Source organism: Lycium barbarum, chromosome 1, assembly GCF_019175385.1.
Source record: "Lycium barbarum isolate Lr01 chromosome 1, ASM1917538v2, whole genome shotgun sequence".
NCBI lineage: Eukaryota > Viridiplantae > Streptophyta > Magnoliopsida > Solanales > Solanaceae > Lycium > Lycium barbarum.
Window position 1 is genome coordinate 4,710,322 of NC_083337.1, and position 19,731 is coordinate 4,730,052.

The 19,731-nt window shown below is 31.8% G+C and overlaps 2 protein-coding genes across 2 annotated transcripts; both read left to right on the forward strand.

Annotated features, from left to right (window-relative positions):
* The first annotated feature begins 3,180 nt into the window (after window positions 1-3,180).
* On the forward strand, window positions 3,181-8,981 carry LOC132630033 (protein trichome birefringence-like 39). Its single transcript, XM_060345551.1, has 5 exons — window positions 3,181-3,497; window positions 4,254-4,425; window positions 6,610-6,785; window positions 7,485-7,643; window positions 8,206-8,981. Exons 1-5 carry the CDS (start codon window positions 3,229-3,231, stop codon window positions 8,492-8,494), a joined length of 1,065 nt encoding a protein of 354 aa, XP_060201534.1. The 5' UTR covers window positions 3,181-3,228; the 3' UTR covers window positions 8,495-8,981.
* A 4,988-nt stretch (window positions 8,982-13,969) lies between these two features.
* On the forward strand, window positions 13,970-19,593 carry LOC132627314 (embryonic protein DC-8-like). Its single transcript, XM_060342585.1, has 8 exons — window positions 13,970-14,259; window positions 14,427-14,674; window positions 15,581-15,700; window positions 16,330-16,352; window positions 16,395-16,935; window positions 17,309-17,794; window positions 18,272-18,471; window positions 19,035-19,593. The coding sequence occupies exons 1-8, from the start codon at window positions 14,096-14,098 to the stop codon at window positions 19,320-19,322; spliced, it is 2,070 nt and encodes a 689-aa protein (XP_060198568.1). The 5' UTR covers window positions 13,970-14,095; the 3' UTR covers window positions 19,323-19,593.
* The last annotated feature ends 138 nt before the right edge of the window (window positions 19,594-19,731 follow it).

Sequence of the window (19,731 nt, forward strand, 5' to 3'; positions counted from 1 at the left end):
CCTTGGTAGGAGTAAGGTCTGCGTACATTCTACCCTCCCCAGACCCCAAGATGTGGGATTTCACTGGATTGTTGTTGTTGTTGTACAAGTTAAATTACATTGACAATGTAAATTTTTTTACATTATCAATGTATATAAGTTACATTTTTTTTTTTTAAATGGAGAGTGTAATTGTACCAGCTAATAAAACGGCACATGGGATTTAGGCAAGATTAGTAACAGCATCTGCACATGATGTTAAAATTAATGCAGATGCTTAATATTATCCTTTTGCATTTTGGCCCCTATTTTGTTTTTCTCTTTGCCATTTCTAGATTTGGAATTAATTGGACTTTGTGAATTCCTCAAACAATTTTTTTAAAATTTTTTGTATCAAAAGGAGTAAACAAAACCTGGCAACTTGTTAGAGAAGAATGTGTCATGTACACTTGACGGTGTAAGCTAATTATCTTACACCATTAATGTGATTTACTCCATTACATTAGACCTTTTTTGTTTATGCATCTGATATTCGGATTATTGACCCGACTAATGTAAATTTGCATATTAAGACCTATTTAAGGGGAAAGGGCTCGTTAACAAGAAATTTTCGACCGTTGTCCCTTTTGGACAGTTGTTTAGAAAAGTATCCTCTTTTTATTATTCTTACAAAACTTATTGATCTTTCAGATCATGTACAGTCTAAATATCTCTTTTGAGTAAATTGAAAATTTTATGAGAAATATTAGATTATTATCTAAAAGTTTGAAGGTCATCGAAAACGTTGGATGATAGTCTAATATTTTATATATAAAGTTGAGCAATATATGAGCAGACATTGGACCTGAGTCTAACGTTGTTAGTAAGAGTAATTTTCCACCTTCTATATTTGCACAACTTTTGAAGATAGAGACAAAATTTAAATAATGATCTGAAAAGGGGCAAACATAGATTAAACTTCCTTAACAAGAATTTCTCCTTTTTCATCTCAAACCCATCAAAAGAGAATCAATCTCATTCATCTAATCACATCATTTGCTAGCCTATTACAACAATTTACTTTTTCATTTATTATATTACCAACTAAATGCTTATTAATAAAAGTGTTTTCCATTTGTTTATGTGATTTAATTGTATTAATATTTTTTACGTCACTGCATAAAATATATCCAACAACATTTTGTTGGACATCATGTAATGGTAGCTGGGTAGTAGGAAAAGGTGTCGTTCCTACAAGCGGCCGATTGGATCAAACATTTTGTTGCATTATAAAATGTTTTTTTTTTCTCTTCCCAGTAGATGACAGTACTTGCTATACTGCAATTTGAAAAAGATTTTTCATAGAAAAATAATCCTTAAGTTCACGTGAGAGGTTATTTAGATTTACATTTATTAATTCACAATAAAAGCAAGTACGGGGGAGCTAGCATTTTTATTAATTCACGATAAAAGCAAGTACGGAGAGCTAGCATTTCGATTACGTATTCGGTCGAATTGAGTAGCTTTGATTCAAAATTTATATTTATACAATAACTTAAATATGTATAAATTATTAGTTTAGAACTCGATCGATGTGACATAAATGTAATAGGTTCGAGCCATGGAAGTAGTCATTAATGTTTGCATTAGGATAAGTTGTCTATATCACATCTTTTTTCGGTCCGGCACTTTGACCCCACTAACACAAAATGCTTTGTGCGTCGAGTTGTCCCGCTTTTTTAAATTAGTTTAGAATTCAATAACTTTAAAGGACTAAAATCTCAAACTCATAAATTTCAAATTTTAATTAAGCCCGTGAAAGCAAGTTTGATTTCCATATCAAGAAGATTTTTTGTTGCCTGTAATGCAGGGGAAAAAACTAGGGATGAGATCGACCTGATCAGAAATTGCAACTGCCAATTCCATTAAAATAATACTAACTAATTAGTAATAGTAGAAATTATAGTAGCGGCCGTGGTGAAGTGACTGTGATTTCTGCACTCTTAATTAGATTGAGGTTTCGAATTTGAGTTTCGAAAATAGAGAAAATTCTGCTAAAGAGTGTTTCTTTCTTTAATGGACCTACACAGTCTCGGTCGCGACGCGAATTTAGACTAGTCAAACCAGTGAATCAAATCAAATGGAATGATGATTATATAAAAAGCTAAGCTATAGTAGTATCCCTCCATCCCTTATTACTTGTCCACTTTCCCTTTTACGCGTCCTTTGAAAACTCATAAATAAAAATGTATTTTTACTACATTACCCTTATCTCTCTCTAATTAATTGTATTTTAATCAATGTTGGTTACTTTAAAAAATAATTAATGTTAAGGCCAAAGTAGGAAAAATTTAATTAATTCTATCTTGATTTCGTAAATGGACAAATATTTTGAGACATATATTTATATTAACGTCGACAACTAATATAGAACGGAGGGAGTAACTCTTTTCTCTTTCCATGAAACATTCTATGATGAAAGTTTGTGGGATCAACTACCCTCCAAAATAAAATCCATGAGAAATGGATTTTTTTGTAAAAGGAGTGCTTAGTTTCCTCCGTTAAAAAACCAAAAAATAAATAATCATGTGTACTTCCAAATTTTGTAAATAAAACAACTCCTTGTTGTCCCTATACCTCATTCAAAAAAGAAAAAAGAAAGAAAAAATTCTTACAAACATCACTTTAATTTATTCTCTTCTGACTACATATATAGTACTATTTTTCCAACCCCAGTTTCTTTAATTAGTAGAAGTAGTAGAAAATTATAATAACACATCGAGGATTGTCGTGGGATAGATGAGATTCCTCCACCCTTAGCTAGCTCAAAATTTTAAGTTCGAGCTTTGAAAATGAAGAAAATTATGACAGCGAGTGATTCCTCATTTAATGAGCTCTATGCGATGCGATTCAGACTAGACGGTAAGTGAATTCCGATAACAAATTGTAAAAAATAACCAAAAACAACTATATCATAGTAGTCCTTTTCTTTTTCCATGAAAAGGTTTTGGGATCAACTACCCTCCAAAAGAAAATCCATGAGAAAAAATTAATCATGTGTAGTTCCAAATTTTCAGATAAAAATAATTCCATGTTGCCCCCACATCTCATTAAAAGAAAAAAAATTCAAATTCTTACAAACATCACTTTAATTTATTCTCTTCTGTCTCCATATATATATATATATATATATATATATATTACAACATTGTTTCCTTATTCTTCCTACTTCAGCTTCTTCTCTAATTATACATATTGCTGTCTTTTAAGATGGGATTTTTATTACTCTCTCTGTTCTTGCTGTTTTCAGTAAGAACAGATGCAGAACAATATTTTCTAAATGCCACTAATTCTATAGATGCAATTAGTAATGGTTGCAATATTTTCAGTGGGAAATGGGTTTATGATTCTTCATATCCTATGTATGATTTCTCAAAATGTCCATTCATTGACAATGAATTCAACTGCCAGAAGTACAACAGGCCTGATAATTTGTACCTCAAATATAGATGGCAACCTTTCTCCTGCAACCTCCCAAGGTAGACAACTACACTTTCTTTAATTTTTTTGTTTTTTTGCCTTTCTTTTAGCTCTTTCATTACCTTTTGTCACCTCATCCTTCTCTCGAATCATTTAAGATTTAAGCTATATATATTGACAATGCAGAGCTATGTAGAGTCAAGGAGGTTAGACTAGATTTCTTTTATTGTAATATTAGTTTGTGCAAATAAAGTATGTTATTTTTTCTAGTTGTGATATAAACTATTGAATCCCTTTGACATGCGTAAAAATTCTAGTACAAAGAAAAAGGGTCTAGAAATTATAAAATCCATAGGTTCGAGTCTCAAGTGTTACGTTCTAGTATTTTATTTGAATTAACTTGCACAAATTCTTGTCTCCGCTATCAGAGGCGGATTAGTATATAACATATGAATTCAGCAGAAATCAGTAGCTTTGATCTAAATTTTGTTTTCTGTATTACAAAAATTATAAAAATTAAATTCAGAATTCAATTACTAGCATTTGAAGCTGTATCGTAGAATCCTGAACCCATATGATTATAATCTTTGCTCTACGCCTCTACCTTTATTGGCCACAATTGGCAATGTAAAAGACTTTTTACATTATCAATGTAATTCAACTCACCAGAGCAGGTTGGTTACCATTTTTATCAAGTTATGATTTAATACTTGTGATAGAGATTTACCTATAATTACGTTTTATGTGATGTAAATGCAGATAATTTTATATCATTAATGCACAAAACTTAAACTGATTATTGAAAAATGTTGCAGGTTCAATGGGTTGGTTTTCTTGCAAAAATACAGGGGGAAGAATATAATGTTTGTAGGTGACTCTTTGAGCTTGAATATGTGGGAGTCACTGGGTTGCATGATTCAATCATCAGTGCCAAATGCTAAAACTGCAGTCATAAGGAAAAATGGAATTGCTGAAATTGCATTCTTGGTGAGTGATCAATTTAATTATATGCACATGCAAATATTTCTATTTCTCTGTCTTTTTATTTCAACTTTTGTACTTCAACTATATAATATTTGGCAAGACATGCTCGTCGTTTTCATTAATTAAGGGGAAATTAACACTTTTAATCCCTCAAAAATTAATAAAATTCCGATTTTGATTTGCATGATTTTTGGTTGAGCATATTTAACCTTTAATTATTTGATGTGTGCACTTTTGATCCCTCTAACTATAAATTTTGACAAATTAAACGATTTATTAAGTGTCAAACCATTAAATTATCGATGTTATGTTAATGTTTTACTGTTACTCCATATTTCACGGTATATAATTTTAAAAATAGTTTAGATATTACATTACTATATATATAATTTATAAAGGGACCAAAATACACATTTGAGTTAATTGAAGATTGGATGTGCTTAGCCAAATATTATAAGGACCAAAATTAAAATTTATTAATAGTTGACGGATAAAAAATGCAATTATCCCTAAATTAAGTGATAATTTAACGATGTCAAATTGGCAGATTAGGATGAATTTGGATGAGTCAAAATTGATTGAGTTAATAAATAGACGTGTCATTAACCTGTCCAAATATTACTTGGACTGATTTGAGTTGGGTCAAAATGAGCTAAAGCAGTGAGTCATAACCCAATCTATTTAACTCTTATGAAGTTAGAGTTACTTTGTTTGGTCTTTTATAACTCGTTTAGCAAACCTAATAAAACTTTTTTCTTTATTATGGCTATATAATATATCAAAAAGAAATTACAAGATTTTCTGCAGGTTAATTTGGACTATATATTTAGCTCAAATTAATCTAAGTTTTAAATAAACTAAATTAAACGTTAATATATAGGTAGATTATTAACTCGTCCAAACTTAAATAAAATTTACAATCATGATTTTATGAGCTTGTTTCACCTTATTTGCTGGCATTAAAAAACACACATGTTAAAAGATTGGGCGGCTACTCCATATTGATTACATTTGTCGTTGAAAATATTATGACACTTGAAGCTTTATGTATAAGCTGAAAAAAGAAGATCAAGCAATCATGACTAAATTCAAAACAGCTTGATTGCCAAATCAAGTTGTCTGCTAACAAACTACTCTGATTCAATTTTCCATTTTACTTTACTTTTTTAAATTTAGCAATTCTTTAATTTGAATATCTTATATGATATATTTAAAATTTCAAGATTTAAAGGTCATTTTGTACATTATACATACTTTTATGTAGAAGCCCTAAATTCAAAAATCTCTATTATTTTCTTAAAATTCATGTCAAGCGAATAGCTTATTTGACCAAGCTTTTGAAAAATCAAAAGTACTTCTTTATATTATAAAATTGTTTATTTTAGAGAATTGATGTGTGTTGGCAGGCAGGTTTAATAACAATTATTTTCAGAAGCTGAAAAAGTGATTTCAAATTATATGTATGTATAATCTTTTTCTTTTCAACTACTAATATGGGACTTTGTTCACACATACGCGCAAAAATCTTCCCCTCAAACTAAGTTCCAAGTGGTCCGTCACACAATAAATTCTACATGACCCATCATTTTATGAGCTTATCTAGAGGTAGTAAACCTGCTTGCAGGCAGGCAAAGACAGTCAGTTGAGTCTGACACCACTCGTCTTTCGGAATTAGGCTAAAATAATTCAAAGATACTTTTAACGTGGTGTGATATTGTTTGTTGTACGCCAAGGCTATATTATTTTGCCGAAACACCTTACACCATTAAAAATATTCACTATTCAACACATTACTATAAGTTATCATCTTTTCATTTGCAACTATTAGTGTGTGACTTTATTTGCACACACAATATTTCTAACTATAGAAATATATCATCTTATTGAGCACATTAAAAAGAAAAAGAAAACTAACTTAAAAAGCCGCAGACCGGAAAAAATAGCCGGTAGATATATAATATATGTTTAACTAGTGTATAATATATGTATATTAGCTAGCAACTGCACAATATTTTTGACCGAACAACTAATTGTGCAACCTTTATGAAGAAAAATGTATCAAGTAAAATAAGACAGAGAGAGTAACATATTACCAAAACTCACTCCACTAAATTTTAATGCTATTTTCCAAAATTTGCAATCAATTGTCAATTATTAAACCTCTTCTTGCAACGATTTATAACGCAGGACTATGGAGTTAGATTGTTAATGTATCGTACTCCTTACCTGGTGGACATGGAGAAAGAAAATATTGGAACTGTTTTGAAGTTGGACTCCATTACTGATGGCAATGCTTGGAGAGGAATGGATGTATTGATATTCAACTCTTGGCATTGGTGGACTCATACTGGCAGTTCCCAACCGTATGTTTTAACTCTGTTTTTCCATATATATTTTTTCTCTGCAATTACTCAACTCTATTGAAAATTGATGTTGAATAATTGTGTATATGAGTGATAAAATTAGCCCATGAAACTGATAAAAATTGTACGCGCTAAACTGTTATTCTGATGAACTTAAAAATAGTCAGTGTCTGTACATTACTAAAATATTTCTATTTTTCTACTGATTTGCCACTAAAAAATGTTCAGTGGCTATTTCCCATTGAATGTCGATGGGGGAAAACCTAAATAGTAGTGTTTTCACACGGAAAAGTAGGAAGTTTCTCAGCGTTTCAATGGAAACTAGTTTCCCACAATTTGTTTTCCTAGTGAGCTGGTTCGGTGAGAATGAGGTGGGCAAATCATATTTTATAGCACAAATTTCGCACTGAATATGGGAAAAACATATGTTTCTAGCAGTGGAAATCCTTACATAAATAGCTGGTTGGATTCACTGGTTACTCTTTTTGCCAATATACTTGAGTAATACAATGATGACATAACTTATATACACAATATACATGTATTATATAGTTATCAACTAATTTTAATTAAAATGATTGCATAAATTGCTATTTAGGTTAACTTTCTTTATCATTTATTGACTCAATCTTATTTTGCTTCACATTAATTTAGTCCAACTCATTTATTTAACACCTCTACATTATGTATATGGTGCAGGTGGGATTACATGCAAGAAAAAGGCAAAGTTTTCAAAGATATGAACCGTTTGGTTGCTTTTTACAAAGGAATGACCACATGGGCTAGATGGGTCGAAAAAAATGTTGACCCATCTAAAACTAAAGTCTTTTTCCAAGGAGTATCCCCAGTTCACTATCAGTAAGCAATTTCCTCCTTAATTTGTTCTTATGTTTTGTGCACTAATAGTAATAAAAAAGTGAATATTATCAAATTAAACTGTAGCTTCATGTATCAAGTTTGATATGATAATTTAAAAATAAAATATAATAGTAATATTATATTGTAATTGATTAAATTACATCTTCTTTTAACATCAGTATATATAATTTAATTCCTCACTAATCTTAGCTCTATTTCACCAATGATATAGTTTAATACTTAAAATTAGGATCACAATGACATAGCCTGATACTTAAAATTAGGATTCCTATTAATCATCTCATTAAGCGTAAAATGAAAAGTTTAAAGGTAAATTGTTCCTACATAAATCTTTCATTCCTTTTTAGATAGATTAAAAAAGAAGAAATGTCACATAAATAGGAACACAAGGAGTATGTGTTAATTTAACTATGTGAAAGGGGGCAAAAAATTCTTAACTATACTTTTACCAAAAAGAATTTTCAGAATTTCTATTTTTCTCAATTGACTAATCTTTTAGTAACTTTACAAAAATCCTAATGTGGTTAATTAAAAATTTCAGGGGCAAGGAATGGAATGAACCATCAAAATCATGCAAAGGAGAAACACAACCATTTTTTGGCACAAAGTATCCAGGAGGGACACCAGAAGAAGCAATTGTGGTCAACAAAGTAATGAGCAGAATTAAAAATAAAGCTTATTTGTTGGACATTACAACTCTTTCACAGTATAGAAAAGATGCACATCCAGGATTTTATAGTGATATGCATGCATCAGATTGTAGCCATTGGTGTCTTCCTGGATTGCCTGATACTTGGAACCTTCTCCTTTATACAGCTCTCATTGGTTGAAATCGCGACGACCCTGTTCTTTAGTCGCCACAAAAAGTGAGGTTTTTTTTTTTGTGGCCGCTCTGAAAGCGTCGTCACAAGCGGCCACAAAAAAGTGATAGTTCTAGTGATGATCTTTGAAGTCGCCGCGGAAAGTAATATTTTTCATGAATAAGTTTCAACCGCTCGAATATTCTTAGTGACCTTCAAGTCGCCACGAAAAATATCTAGTAAAGTTCTGTAGCACCAAAGTCGTCACTCAAAGTCTCACTTCTTGTTGCGTGCGACAATTATTCTATAGCTGCCATGATAGATTTGTCCATTTCAAGGTTTATGTTTGATTAGGAATTTGATTGAGTTGTATTTGTCCCAAAATAATATTGGTGTTTGAATTGTAAATTAAGTGGCCATAATATCTTTAGGCATGAAAGGATGCCTTAGTCAATGTTGTAAGACAGATGAGCATTCTTTTAAAGAAAGATTTATGAAATTGTTTTGATCAGTTTCACATTGCTTTTCCCGAGAGAGCCTATTCTTTTGTTCCCTTCGTTAACACGATTAACTTTGTTTGAAACCGAAAGATATATTTCTAAATTTGAAAATAATTTTACTTGATCTTTCCTTTTTATTCTTCATAAGAATTTTTAGCCACATAATTATTATGATATGTTTAATATCCATAAGCGACAAAAAATTTATAACCACATCAATGTTATAATATGTAAAAAATCATAAGGTGCCAAACTTATGGTTTCTTTAAAAATTTTATCTTCAAGTTAAATCATGTTAATGGTTTTTGTTTCTCACTCGGTGTTTATTATTTGTACTAGTTTAGTGTACGCGCTTTGCGCGTGATCATAGCGCGTACCTCATTTGACAAAAAATATGAAAAATAAATTAGACTTAACTACGAACTTCGTTGTTAACCCGTCACTAAGTTGCTCGTAGCAAGAATTTTTTTCTTATAATTCATTGCTAATATGTCGGTAATAAGATTAGCAATGAATTCTACTGTTTAACTTTCCGTCGCTAATTTATCTTTATTTAGTTGAAAAAACTTAATATATGTGAATATTGATAGCTTTCATTTCTTAGATAAAAATAATGATAGTTCATTAAGAATATATTTTATTTTCTACTACTTCATCCTTGTTATTTTAAATTTGTATTTTACCAATTTGACATTAAACATTATTCTATAATCGATTTTGCTTTACTTCTAATTTCTTTCACCACTAATATTTTTTTTAACAAATTAATATATTTCAGAGTTATGTCAATTTGAAAAATAAATTTACTATTGTGAAGTATTTGAAAACAAAATGGATTCTTTTGCTAATTAATTATTCAAAATTTTAATTATTTGTTTGCAACATCAAATAAAATAATTTATTTCTTATTAATATTAGTTTTACAATTCCAGACAAATACATATCAGAAAGAAGATTCAAACGTTGAAATTTAGTCCAATAGCAAGGTGATTATCTTTTTAAAATGTAATAAGTAATTAGTCAATTCTAGCCTTTTGCTACCGAGAAAACTTCTTTAATTGTTTTCAAATCTAGGTTTTTAAAATTTTAAATAAGATTTTCAATCCAAAAGAAGCAATACTGGAATATATGCTCGCTTAAGCTTTTAAAGAATTCATCTCAGAGTTTATACTAAGATGAGATTCAGGTATTCAAGCCTAACAAATACCATCACATTATTCACATAATTCAAAACCATTAGAAGAAAAAAGAAAATAAAATGCTACTCTATATACAACACCTAATGTATTTTAGTGGAGAAGAGTAGACGGACGGGCCAATTATCTACCAGCTTGTATCGAGGATTTTTCGATAAAAACTACTGTTAATGTAGCGAAGATAAAAAGCCAAAAAAGTAGCAGATATTAAAATCAACTCAAATTTGTATCACTTGACTCTGTTTTTTTGTCATAATAAAATTTGGTGAGACTTCACGATTGCAACTTTAGACATAAATATATTTAGAAAATAATAATCAAAATGAAAGAAAATTTGGGCCGATTTTAGCCTTAGGAGTACCGGTTATGTCCTCTTCAGTATCGACATCAATGTCTCCAATTCTTCGTCTCTGTATAATCTGCCAAAAAGACAAAAATACTACAACAATTCAATAAAATGCATAACCAAAAACAGGAGATAAGAAATCCGTAAAGATTTATCTGTGTAAAACTTAAGATTAAAATATTTAAATTAATAAATTTGGGCATAACATACCGTAAAGAATAACATAAACATGAAAACATTAGATCTTCAAACACTAAAAAGAATGAGTACACACTACAAAGCAAAAAAAAAAAAAAAAAAAAAATCACATTAGAAAAACTAAAAAAATCAGTATTAAAAAGTTAATTAATAAAGGGATTCAACAAATTGTAAATGTTGTAAGCTACACCAAACAAATATGAAAGAGATATATTACGTAAACTAATATTGATGCTTTGCACTTTATGATTAAAATACTTGCGATATACATAAAACTTATAGGCACGATAACCCATTATATAGCAAAAATAAATGGTGCTAAGTGTTCTTATTCATGTGGAATAGGTATGGCGTTGCAACATCAAGAATAAACAGGACACTAATTGATTCATATTAAAATCCCATATAAATTCATATTACGATGTTAAATTTTACAATTTTGTTCAACAGGTAACTATCTTTTTTCAGAAATATTAATTTCTGAAGGATATAAAAGTCGGTCAACATTTTGCGGATATTTCAATATAACAATTTTCTCCACTATAGAATTGCTTTTTTCGAAGAAAAGTTTTATTCTTCTAAGGAAACAAAAACGTGTCTTTGTTTTTACACTTGGAAATTCTTTCTTCAATTTCGTAAAATAATTTTTTAAGTTCAATTTGTAATTTAAGAATATATGTCCAAATACAATTAAAATTTCCCATTGATTTTTCTTTTTTCCTTCCATGTTGCCTTGAGGAAAACGTGGTATGACAAATAATTAAGAAAATATTTAATTAAGTATAAATATTTCACTTTTAGTAGTAACAATATATAGAAACTGCCCCTATTTATTGTTCATTATAAGTGGCGTACATGGAAATTGCCGTCAAATAGAAGAAAAATATTTTTTTTCTTTCCTTCTTAGACTTTTGCTAAGATTTAGCAAGAACCATTCAGAGTTTACGTCTCCAATAGTAATAGATATCCTTCTTTATTAAGAAGCAATTTTCAGATCTTTTTTCTTATAGCCATTCAATGAAATATCTTTTCGTATTTGATTTATATATCAGCAAAAAAAAGAAAAAAAAAAGGAAGAGTCCTACATAAAAGCAAGAGAAAGTGTTCTAAATTCGTAGGAAAAAAATGACTCATGTAATAAGGATTTAAAAAATAAATTCTAGTTGATCTTGAAGAACTAAATTTTAAGGGAATAACTAAAGTCTATTCCTAACTATTAGGGGAGATATTTAAATTACCATTTTTTATTTCTAATTTCTTACGTATTCTCTTTTAATTAATTTTTTTTTTTTTACTAAAATAAATCAATTATACAAAATTCAAATCGACTATATCTCGTTAACAAAAAATGAGACTCTAAACCTAATGGAGTTCTCGGTGCACGGAAGTTTCCGACTTTAACTTTTAAAATTTTGGTGTCATTTTTTTGTTTATATAATTATATAGAGTAATAAAGAAAAACAAATCCCAAACCTAAAAGAAACTTTAGGCTCATGAAGCTTTTCTACTTCGTTTTTTTTCTTTTTGGTGTTACTTTTTAAATAAGGAGAGATTTATGAATAATTTAGTTTAATATTTTAAAAGTCCTGTATATTAGGAAATAATAAATTATAATTTTGTGCTCTATTCTTATTTGTGAACTGCGAAAGAATTAAATTTAATAGTCTTTTAAATAATGCATAACTTTAAAAAAAATTTAAATTATAACGAAAATAATCTTACAAAAAGTGAAAATCCTAGTGAGAAAAAAAAAAAAGAGTACCAACTTTAGTTCTAATTTCTTAAGTACTTTCTTTTACTTGATATTTTTTCTTACTAAATAATTAAATTATACAATAAAACCAAAAGAAACAAAGAAATTCTATAACAAAGAAATAAGATTCCTCAAGCGAGAAAGAAATCGAACGGATTTCTACTTCCACAAGCTAAAACTGCATAAAAAATGAATTCTCTATACATGATATATGGTGGACAACATTAATATAAAAATAGAAACTGAAATTCTACGTACCTTGTGTTAATCATGAGATTGATATACGCAATGCCTTAAATAGAGAAGACATAAAACCTAAACCCAAAAGAAACAAAGAAATTCTATGAAGAGAGAATAACTGAAAGAATTTCTACTTCGACAAGCTAAAAGTGCACAATTGTATTCTCTATACATGATACACAATAGACAACATTAATATAAAATAGCAACCGAAATAGACAACATCAATATAAAATAACAATTGAAATTCTACGTATTAATCATGAGATTGATATACTCATGTGTCTTAAATAGAGAAGACATCAAACCTAAATCCAAAAGAAACAAAGAAATAAGATTCCCAAACCTAAAAGGAGTCCCAAGGCACAAAATTTCCTTGACGGTATTTCCGAAAGGATTGTAGCTCATTTTTATAGAATAAATTAATGCTTAAAAATGGTACTATAGAATAAAGACTCCTAACTTAAGAGGAAATGTTCCTTACGTAATTTTTTTGAGTCCTAAATATAAGGCATTCTAATCAGTACCAAAAATAAAACAGCTTTAATATTTTTTCTTTTCCTAAAAATTTAGGTGAAATATTATAAAAATAATTAAATAGTAAATGACTATTTTGTCTACTGTAGAGTATTTTAATGAATGGCAAAAAGTTCAAACAACATTTCTAAGATCCTTCGTGCTTTTAATATAGTATAGATTACCGTCAGATTAAATTCAAATTCGTGCTGAAAAATCTCACATTGACAGTCTGGTGTCCCCAACAAAGACGATTTTATATTCAAGACTCAAACCCTCAACCTAAATTATATGAAAGGAGTCAAGGAGTAACTAATTGACAGTCTAGTGTCCCCAACAAAAACGATTCTATATTCAAGACTCAAACCCTCAAGCTAAATTGAACGAAAGGAGTCAAGGAGTAACTAATAATCATGATGTCATCATTACTTGTGTCAAAAAAATAAAAATAAAAGCACAAAGAACACAGAAAACAAAAGTTGCTTCTTGGAAAATAGGCAAATTCAACATAGTTGACAATTTGATCTCTCAAAAACACACAGAATATAAAAGTTATGTATCCAAAATAAACAAAGATAAAATTTGCTACATAGGCAAATTCACCGAATGACACGTTAGCAAAGGTGATTGCTGACTAACGTAGTTTCTCTAAATTCACCATATCTTGCCACGTAACCCGACATAGAACTCAACACTCATCACCAATTGAACCACTTGTCAACAGCCTACACCCTATCTGTTTTCTTTTTAAGCACCTCCTCTGTGTCACTCTCATAAGTCTCAATATCACACAATCTTTCAAGTCCAAAAAGAAAAAGAAAAAAAAAAACAACCAAGCAAAATCAGTTGATTAAAAATTAGTAGTACTTTTTATTACCACCAATGGCTTCAGAACAAGCAAGAAGAGAACACATTGTTGATGAACATCAAATCCAAATCAAGAAAACAAGAGACCCTAAAAGGGGTACTAATGTAAAAGTCCAAGTTGGAACTGATTTTCACCTTGCTGGTCCTGGTGCAATTCATATCACAAATGCTGCTACTAGGTTGATATCCCTTAACTTTTTAATATGTTGAATTTATATGATTTCAATGAAAGGGTTCTTCATAAAAATATTAAACTATATCAAATAGGTTAGAAAATATACAGTAGAGGCTGATAGAGGTTGATATCCACTTCTTTGTGTTGAACTTTTATATTTTGAATTTTCAGTAAAAGTGATGGCTCCGCCACTGAGCCTACTACTGGTGCTCATGATAAACATGACAAGCATTCTTTTGGTCATCAACAACATCAGAAGCACAAGCAACAACATGGATTTGAAGAGAGGCCAGGGGGTGTAAAGTTTGAAGTGCATGGCCAGAGACAGAAGGGTACTGATGATACAAAGCACAAAAGCCAAATGGAGCAGTCCACAGAAGCGGCATTGCATAATGCAAGTCAGGGACTTGGTTTCGCAGGTCAGAAGTGAATTCAGGATTTAAATTTATTAGATTTTAGATTTTACATTCTTTAGAAATGAGCTCAAAACTAGTACTAAGTATTCATCGTTCCAATTTAAGTGTCTTGCTTTTCCCTGTAGTCTGAAAAAGAATATCTCTTCCAATATTTGATAACTCTCTAATTTCAATATTTTACATTATATATCCTCTTTTAGAAGCAGATTCAAAGATTTTAATTAACCCGAATAGGCTAATAGACACTATAGTTGCATTATTAGGCGCTCTACTAGATACTATAGTTGCATTATCAGACACTCGTACTTGAATCATTGTGATATGCCAACCCCCTATTCCACGTGTTTTTATCCGGATACCTCAACTCTGATCAAGGTAAGTTTTTCAAAGGCATTTAAAAGATTTGCTTTGATCAAGTTGAGGTGTCTAGATAAAACTGTGCTGTACAGTTTTGACATCCCGACCCCCTATTCCATCCCATGTATTATTATCCAGATACTTCCACTCGATCAAAATAAATCTTTTAAAGGCATTTAAAAGATCCGTTTTGATTGAGTTGAGGTGTCAGGATAAAAGTCACTTATACCGTTTTGACATCCCAATCTCCTATCCACAGACATGTCAACTCGATCAAAATAAGTATGTTTTTCCAAGGCGTGATCAAGTTGACATATCTTGATAAAAGTTTGTGGAGTGAGGGGTCTGGGATGTCGAAACGATGCAAGTACAAGTGTCTATTAGGCTATTCCCGCCTTTTATAGTCTAGATTCCAGATTTTATGTTCAAAAACTTAATGTGTGTAGTACTATTTCTTCAGGATCTTTCACATATTTATCAATGGTATATATGTTCAATAAGATGAGTTGAATTGGACTCACCCTAACACTGTAAGTCTGGTCTTTGGTGTAGGTTCTTATGCAACAGAAAAAGGTGCACAAGCCAAAGACAGTATGACACGTGGCGTTCAAAGTGGATATGACTATGTTGCTGACAAGGCTGGAGCTGCTAAAAACACAGCCCTTGATAAAGGTCAGCAATCTTATGCTGCAACTAAAGATACATTTTCAAGATTTTACATTCTTTAAAAATGAGTTCAAAACTAGTACTCCCTCCATTCCAATTTATGTCAATTTATGTGACACCCTTTTTTGTCTTTTTAGTCGGTTACCAATTTGACTTTAAATTTACTCTTTACCCTTAATGAGATACCGATAGACCGCACAATATCCCGTGGCTTATTATAGACCACAACCTTCAAAAAGTCTTCGTTCCATTCTTAAATTTTGTGCCAATCAAACACCTCCACATATATAAGTTGATTAAATTGGGACGGCGAATACAGTCTTTTTCAAACAAAAGAAAGAGCACAATGCCTAGTCTCTTTGGTAATTCTTTAATTATAATGTTCTACCTGACCTCTTTAAGGTCACAAGATTAGAGCACTTTGATACATTACATACACATCTAATTTAAGATCTCAAGATTCAAAAAATTTCTTGAACTCCATGCTTAGTTAAACTAACGCACTTCACTTGACATAAGTTGAAATGGAGGGAGTATTAATTTTTTCAGAATCTTTCACATGTGTAAACCTATGGCGTATGGTTTGAGTATATGATGATTTCAATTGGAATCACTCACACTCATCTATGATGCAGGTACTTATGCAACAGAAAAAGGTGCACAAGCCAAAGACAGTATGACACATGGCGTTTGAAGTGGATATGACTATGTTGCTGATAAGGCTGGATCTACTAAAAACACAGCCCTCCAGAAGGGCGAGCAAGCTTATGCTGCTACTACAGACACCCTCTCAAATGCAGGACAAAATGTTGTTCAATCAGGACAACAAGCTAAAGATTATACTCTTTCAAGAGCAGGTCAAACTGCAGATTATGCTAAAAACACAGCACTTGAGAAAGGTCAGCAAACTTATGCTGCATCTAAAGATACCCTTTCTAGTGCTGGACAAACTGCAGTTCAATCAGCCAAAAAGGCTAAAGATTATGCTAAAGATACAGCTTTTCAGAAGGGTCATCAAGCTTATGCTGCTACGACAGACACCCTTTCAAGTGCAGGACAAACTGCAGATTATGCTAAAGATACAGCTTTTCAGAAGGGTCATCAAGCTTATGCTGCTACGACAGACACCCTTTCAAGTGCTGGACAAAATACAGCTCAATCAGCAAAGAAGGCTAAAGATTATACCCTTCAAAAGACAGGAGAGGCTAAAGATTATGCTAAAGACACAGCTTTTGAGACGGGTAAGCAAGCTTATGCTGCATCTAAGCTCCCATTTGTCCATACAAATTTCACTTCTTGTCAAAAAAATTCAAACCAGTGATTGATTACACATTGGACTCATTTTTTGAAAAAAAAAATTGTTGTGATGGGGTTTCAACTTTGAAAAGGTAAGTTTCACCTGTGTTGTTTGGATTCTTCAAAAATGTTGCTGCACCGCACTACTTCATACGCACCCGGTGACATATTTGAAGAGTCGGGAGCAACACAGGTTTTGACCAGTTTTTCAAGTGAATTTTTCTTCGAGCACAAGTCGATTTTCAAGTACTCCTTTTCTTAAATATCACATTTTTCTTAATGTCCAAACGCCTAATGAAGATACCGTTTCAAGTGCAGGTCGAACTGCAGATCATGCTAAAAACGTAGCTCTTCAGAAGGGTCAACAAGCATATGCTGCTACTACAGACGCCCTTTCAAGTGCTGGACAAACTGCAGTTCAATCAGTAAAGAAGGCTAAGGATTATACTAAGGACACAGTTCTTGACAAGGGTCATCAAGCTTATGCTGCTACTACAGATACTCTTTCAAGTGCTGGACAAACAGCAAGTCAATCAGCCAAAAAAACTAAAGATTATTCGCTGCAAGGTGCAGAGGTTGCGGCGGAAAAGAGCAAGAATGCAGCAAGCTATGTCGGGCAGAAAGCAGTAGAAGCGAAAGATGTCACATTAGAAACAGGCAAAGGAGCATTAGGATATGCAGGGGAAGTAGCCGGGACTGTGAAGGAAAAAGCAGCCGTGGCTGGCTGGGGAGCCGCACATTATACAGCAGAAAAAGCTAAAGATGCCACCAAAGCTGTGGTTGGTGCTGCTTCTAGTGTTGCAGGTAGGGCCGCCAAAATTAGCCTATGAAAACATGACCTGCCCGACCCGCTCAAGTTTGGGCCGGTCATTTATCGATTTAGTTGATTTTGACGCGCATAATTTCGTTTTATTCATTTTGACGCGTACAATTTAAGTCCATTTAAAAGCTAGGTTGATAGATAGACTAAATTTACCTATAAGAAACTTTTGTTAGATATTTTTAAAAAGTTTTTTTTTTTCCTTTTTGCTTGATATGTCATGTACAGTCATAATAAAGAAAAAAAAGTTTTATTATGTATTTAAATAAATAAATAAAATTAAAATTTAGTAAAAATTGGACGTGTTTTAGGTTATGATCCATTTGTTATCCTATTTCAACCAACCCATTAGCTCAAGTAACTTTTGGGCGGGTCAATATGACCCGGCTATTTATTAACTCAGTCTATTTTGATCTGCTCAAATTTAGGCCAGTATGCTTATTTGACACCCTTAATTGCAGGGTATACCGGGGAAAAGGCGGTGGCAGCAAAGGATGCAGTTGCTGGGGCTGGAATGAACGCCGTCGGGTATGTAGAGAATAAGGTGGCTGGTGCAAAGGATTATGTAGTTTCAACTGAAGAAAGTGCAGCAGATTATGCAGCTAGGAAGAAAGCTGAAGCTGAAAGGGAACTAGAAGCTAAGAGGTCACACGACTTTAAGGTAAAAACAGAGCAATTGTCTTTTTTTTGGTTGCTCAGAGTAAAACTATGTTAGATATTCCTATGATTCGGAGTAACCTGTGTTAAATAGTAACATATATAACTGTTTGATTGGAAAATAATTGAAAGAGATTCTCAATTGGAAAACATTTGAAAGAGACATTGATTAGAAGGTGAAATCCTGGTATAGAAGAAAAGTAAACGTTACCGAATGCAACCACTGGTGTGGCTTAGTTGAAATTCAGAGTCCAGGCTACTTTTAAGAAGCGTTTTTACATGCTTCCCTCTGTGCCGAGCAAGTTTCAATTCAAGTATAGAAAAGCAAATGCAGAATGCTATCTCTCAGTTGAACTCCGAAGTTCGACTATTCTCTAGAACATCTTTGTGCAATATCGACACATGACTACATTAAATAAGTCATTGTATGACTATTCTCAAGAAACGTCTTTAAATGACTATTTTCATGTGTTCTTATTGCTATTCCGTGTTCTAACAAGTTAATTTTTGTATGGATTTCGTTTTAACTTAACCATGCCATGACCAGCTTGATTTAAATCTGTACAGGGAGAAAGTGAAGGTGGATTCATTAGTGAGAAAAAGCAAGAAACAAAGTGGGAAGAAGACGAAAACGAAGAATTTCAAGAATTCTCTCAGGAAGAATCAGGAGGAGAGGAAAGCAAGCAACAGCAGAAGCAGGGAGGAGTAGGGCTGTTGAAAACCATTGGAGAAACTATTGTGGAGATAGGCAAGACAGCCACTGATCTTATTGCTGGACGTAGTCATTCTCAAAGTGGTAATCATGGAAGTGAATCAGTGCAGCACATTGAGAAGAAAGAAGATCAGTCCCAATAGAAATCTGGGCATGTCTGAGCATCTTTATAGTTTTTTGTCAAGTGTTTTTGGCTATGTCCAAGGGTCAGTTTCATTAAGGGGCCAATATTAAGGGCCCTGAAACTTGTTTTTATCATAGCTGAACCCCTTTTCTGTAGTCCTAAAATATTCTTAGCAGAGAAACCTTTTTCCGCTAAGCAAAGACAGAATAGTATCACTCTTTTCGTGGTTTGGTCACCAAAACTTGTTCTCAATGATGGTATTTACCCTTTTGTGGTCATTGGTGAGACCTCCTTTTTAATAGAGATCGATCCTGTCAAATCTACCTGCAAACTACCCATCCTAGTGTGTTTTTGCCGAGCAAGATACATGGGAAGGTTCACTCATTCATGAATATGGAAAAATATATCAACAGATAACAAATCAATTA

What these genes read in the sequence shown, in the direction of transcription:
- LOC132630033 (XM_060345551.1), top strand. Translation starts at nt 3,229, where the DNA reads ATGGGATTTTTATTACTCTCTCTGTTCTTGCTGTTTTCAGTAAGAACA. An exon ending in TTGCTGAAATTGCATTCTTG is followed by an intron (nt 4,426 to 6,609) that starts GTGAGTGATCAA and finishes TTTATAACGCAG; the next exon opens with GACTATGGAGTTAGATTGTT. An exon ending in CATACTGGCAGTTCCCAACC is followed by an intron (nt 6,786 to 7,484) that starts GTATGTTTTAAC and finishes TATATGGTGCAG; the next exon opens with GTGGGATTACATGCAAGAAA.
- LOC132627314 (XM_060342585.1), top strand. Translation starts at nt 14,096, where the DNA reads ATGGCTTCAGAACAAGCAAGAAGAGAACACATTGTTGATGAACATCAA. An exon ending in ATCACAAATGCTGCTACTAG is followed by an intron (nt 14,260 to 14,426) that starts GTTGATATCCCT and finishes TTGAATTTTCAG; the next exon opens with TAAAAGTGATGGCTCCGCCA. An exon ending in TCAGGGACTTGGTTTCGCAG is followed by an intron (nt 14,675 to 15,580) that starts GTCAGAAGTGAA and finishes TCTTTGGTGTAG; the next exon opens with GTTCTTATGCAACAGAAAAA.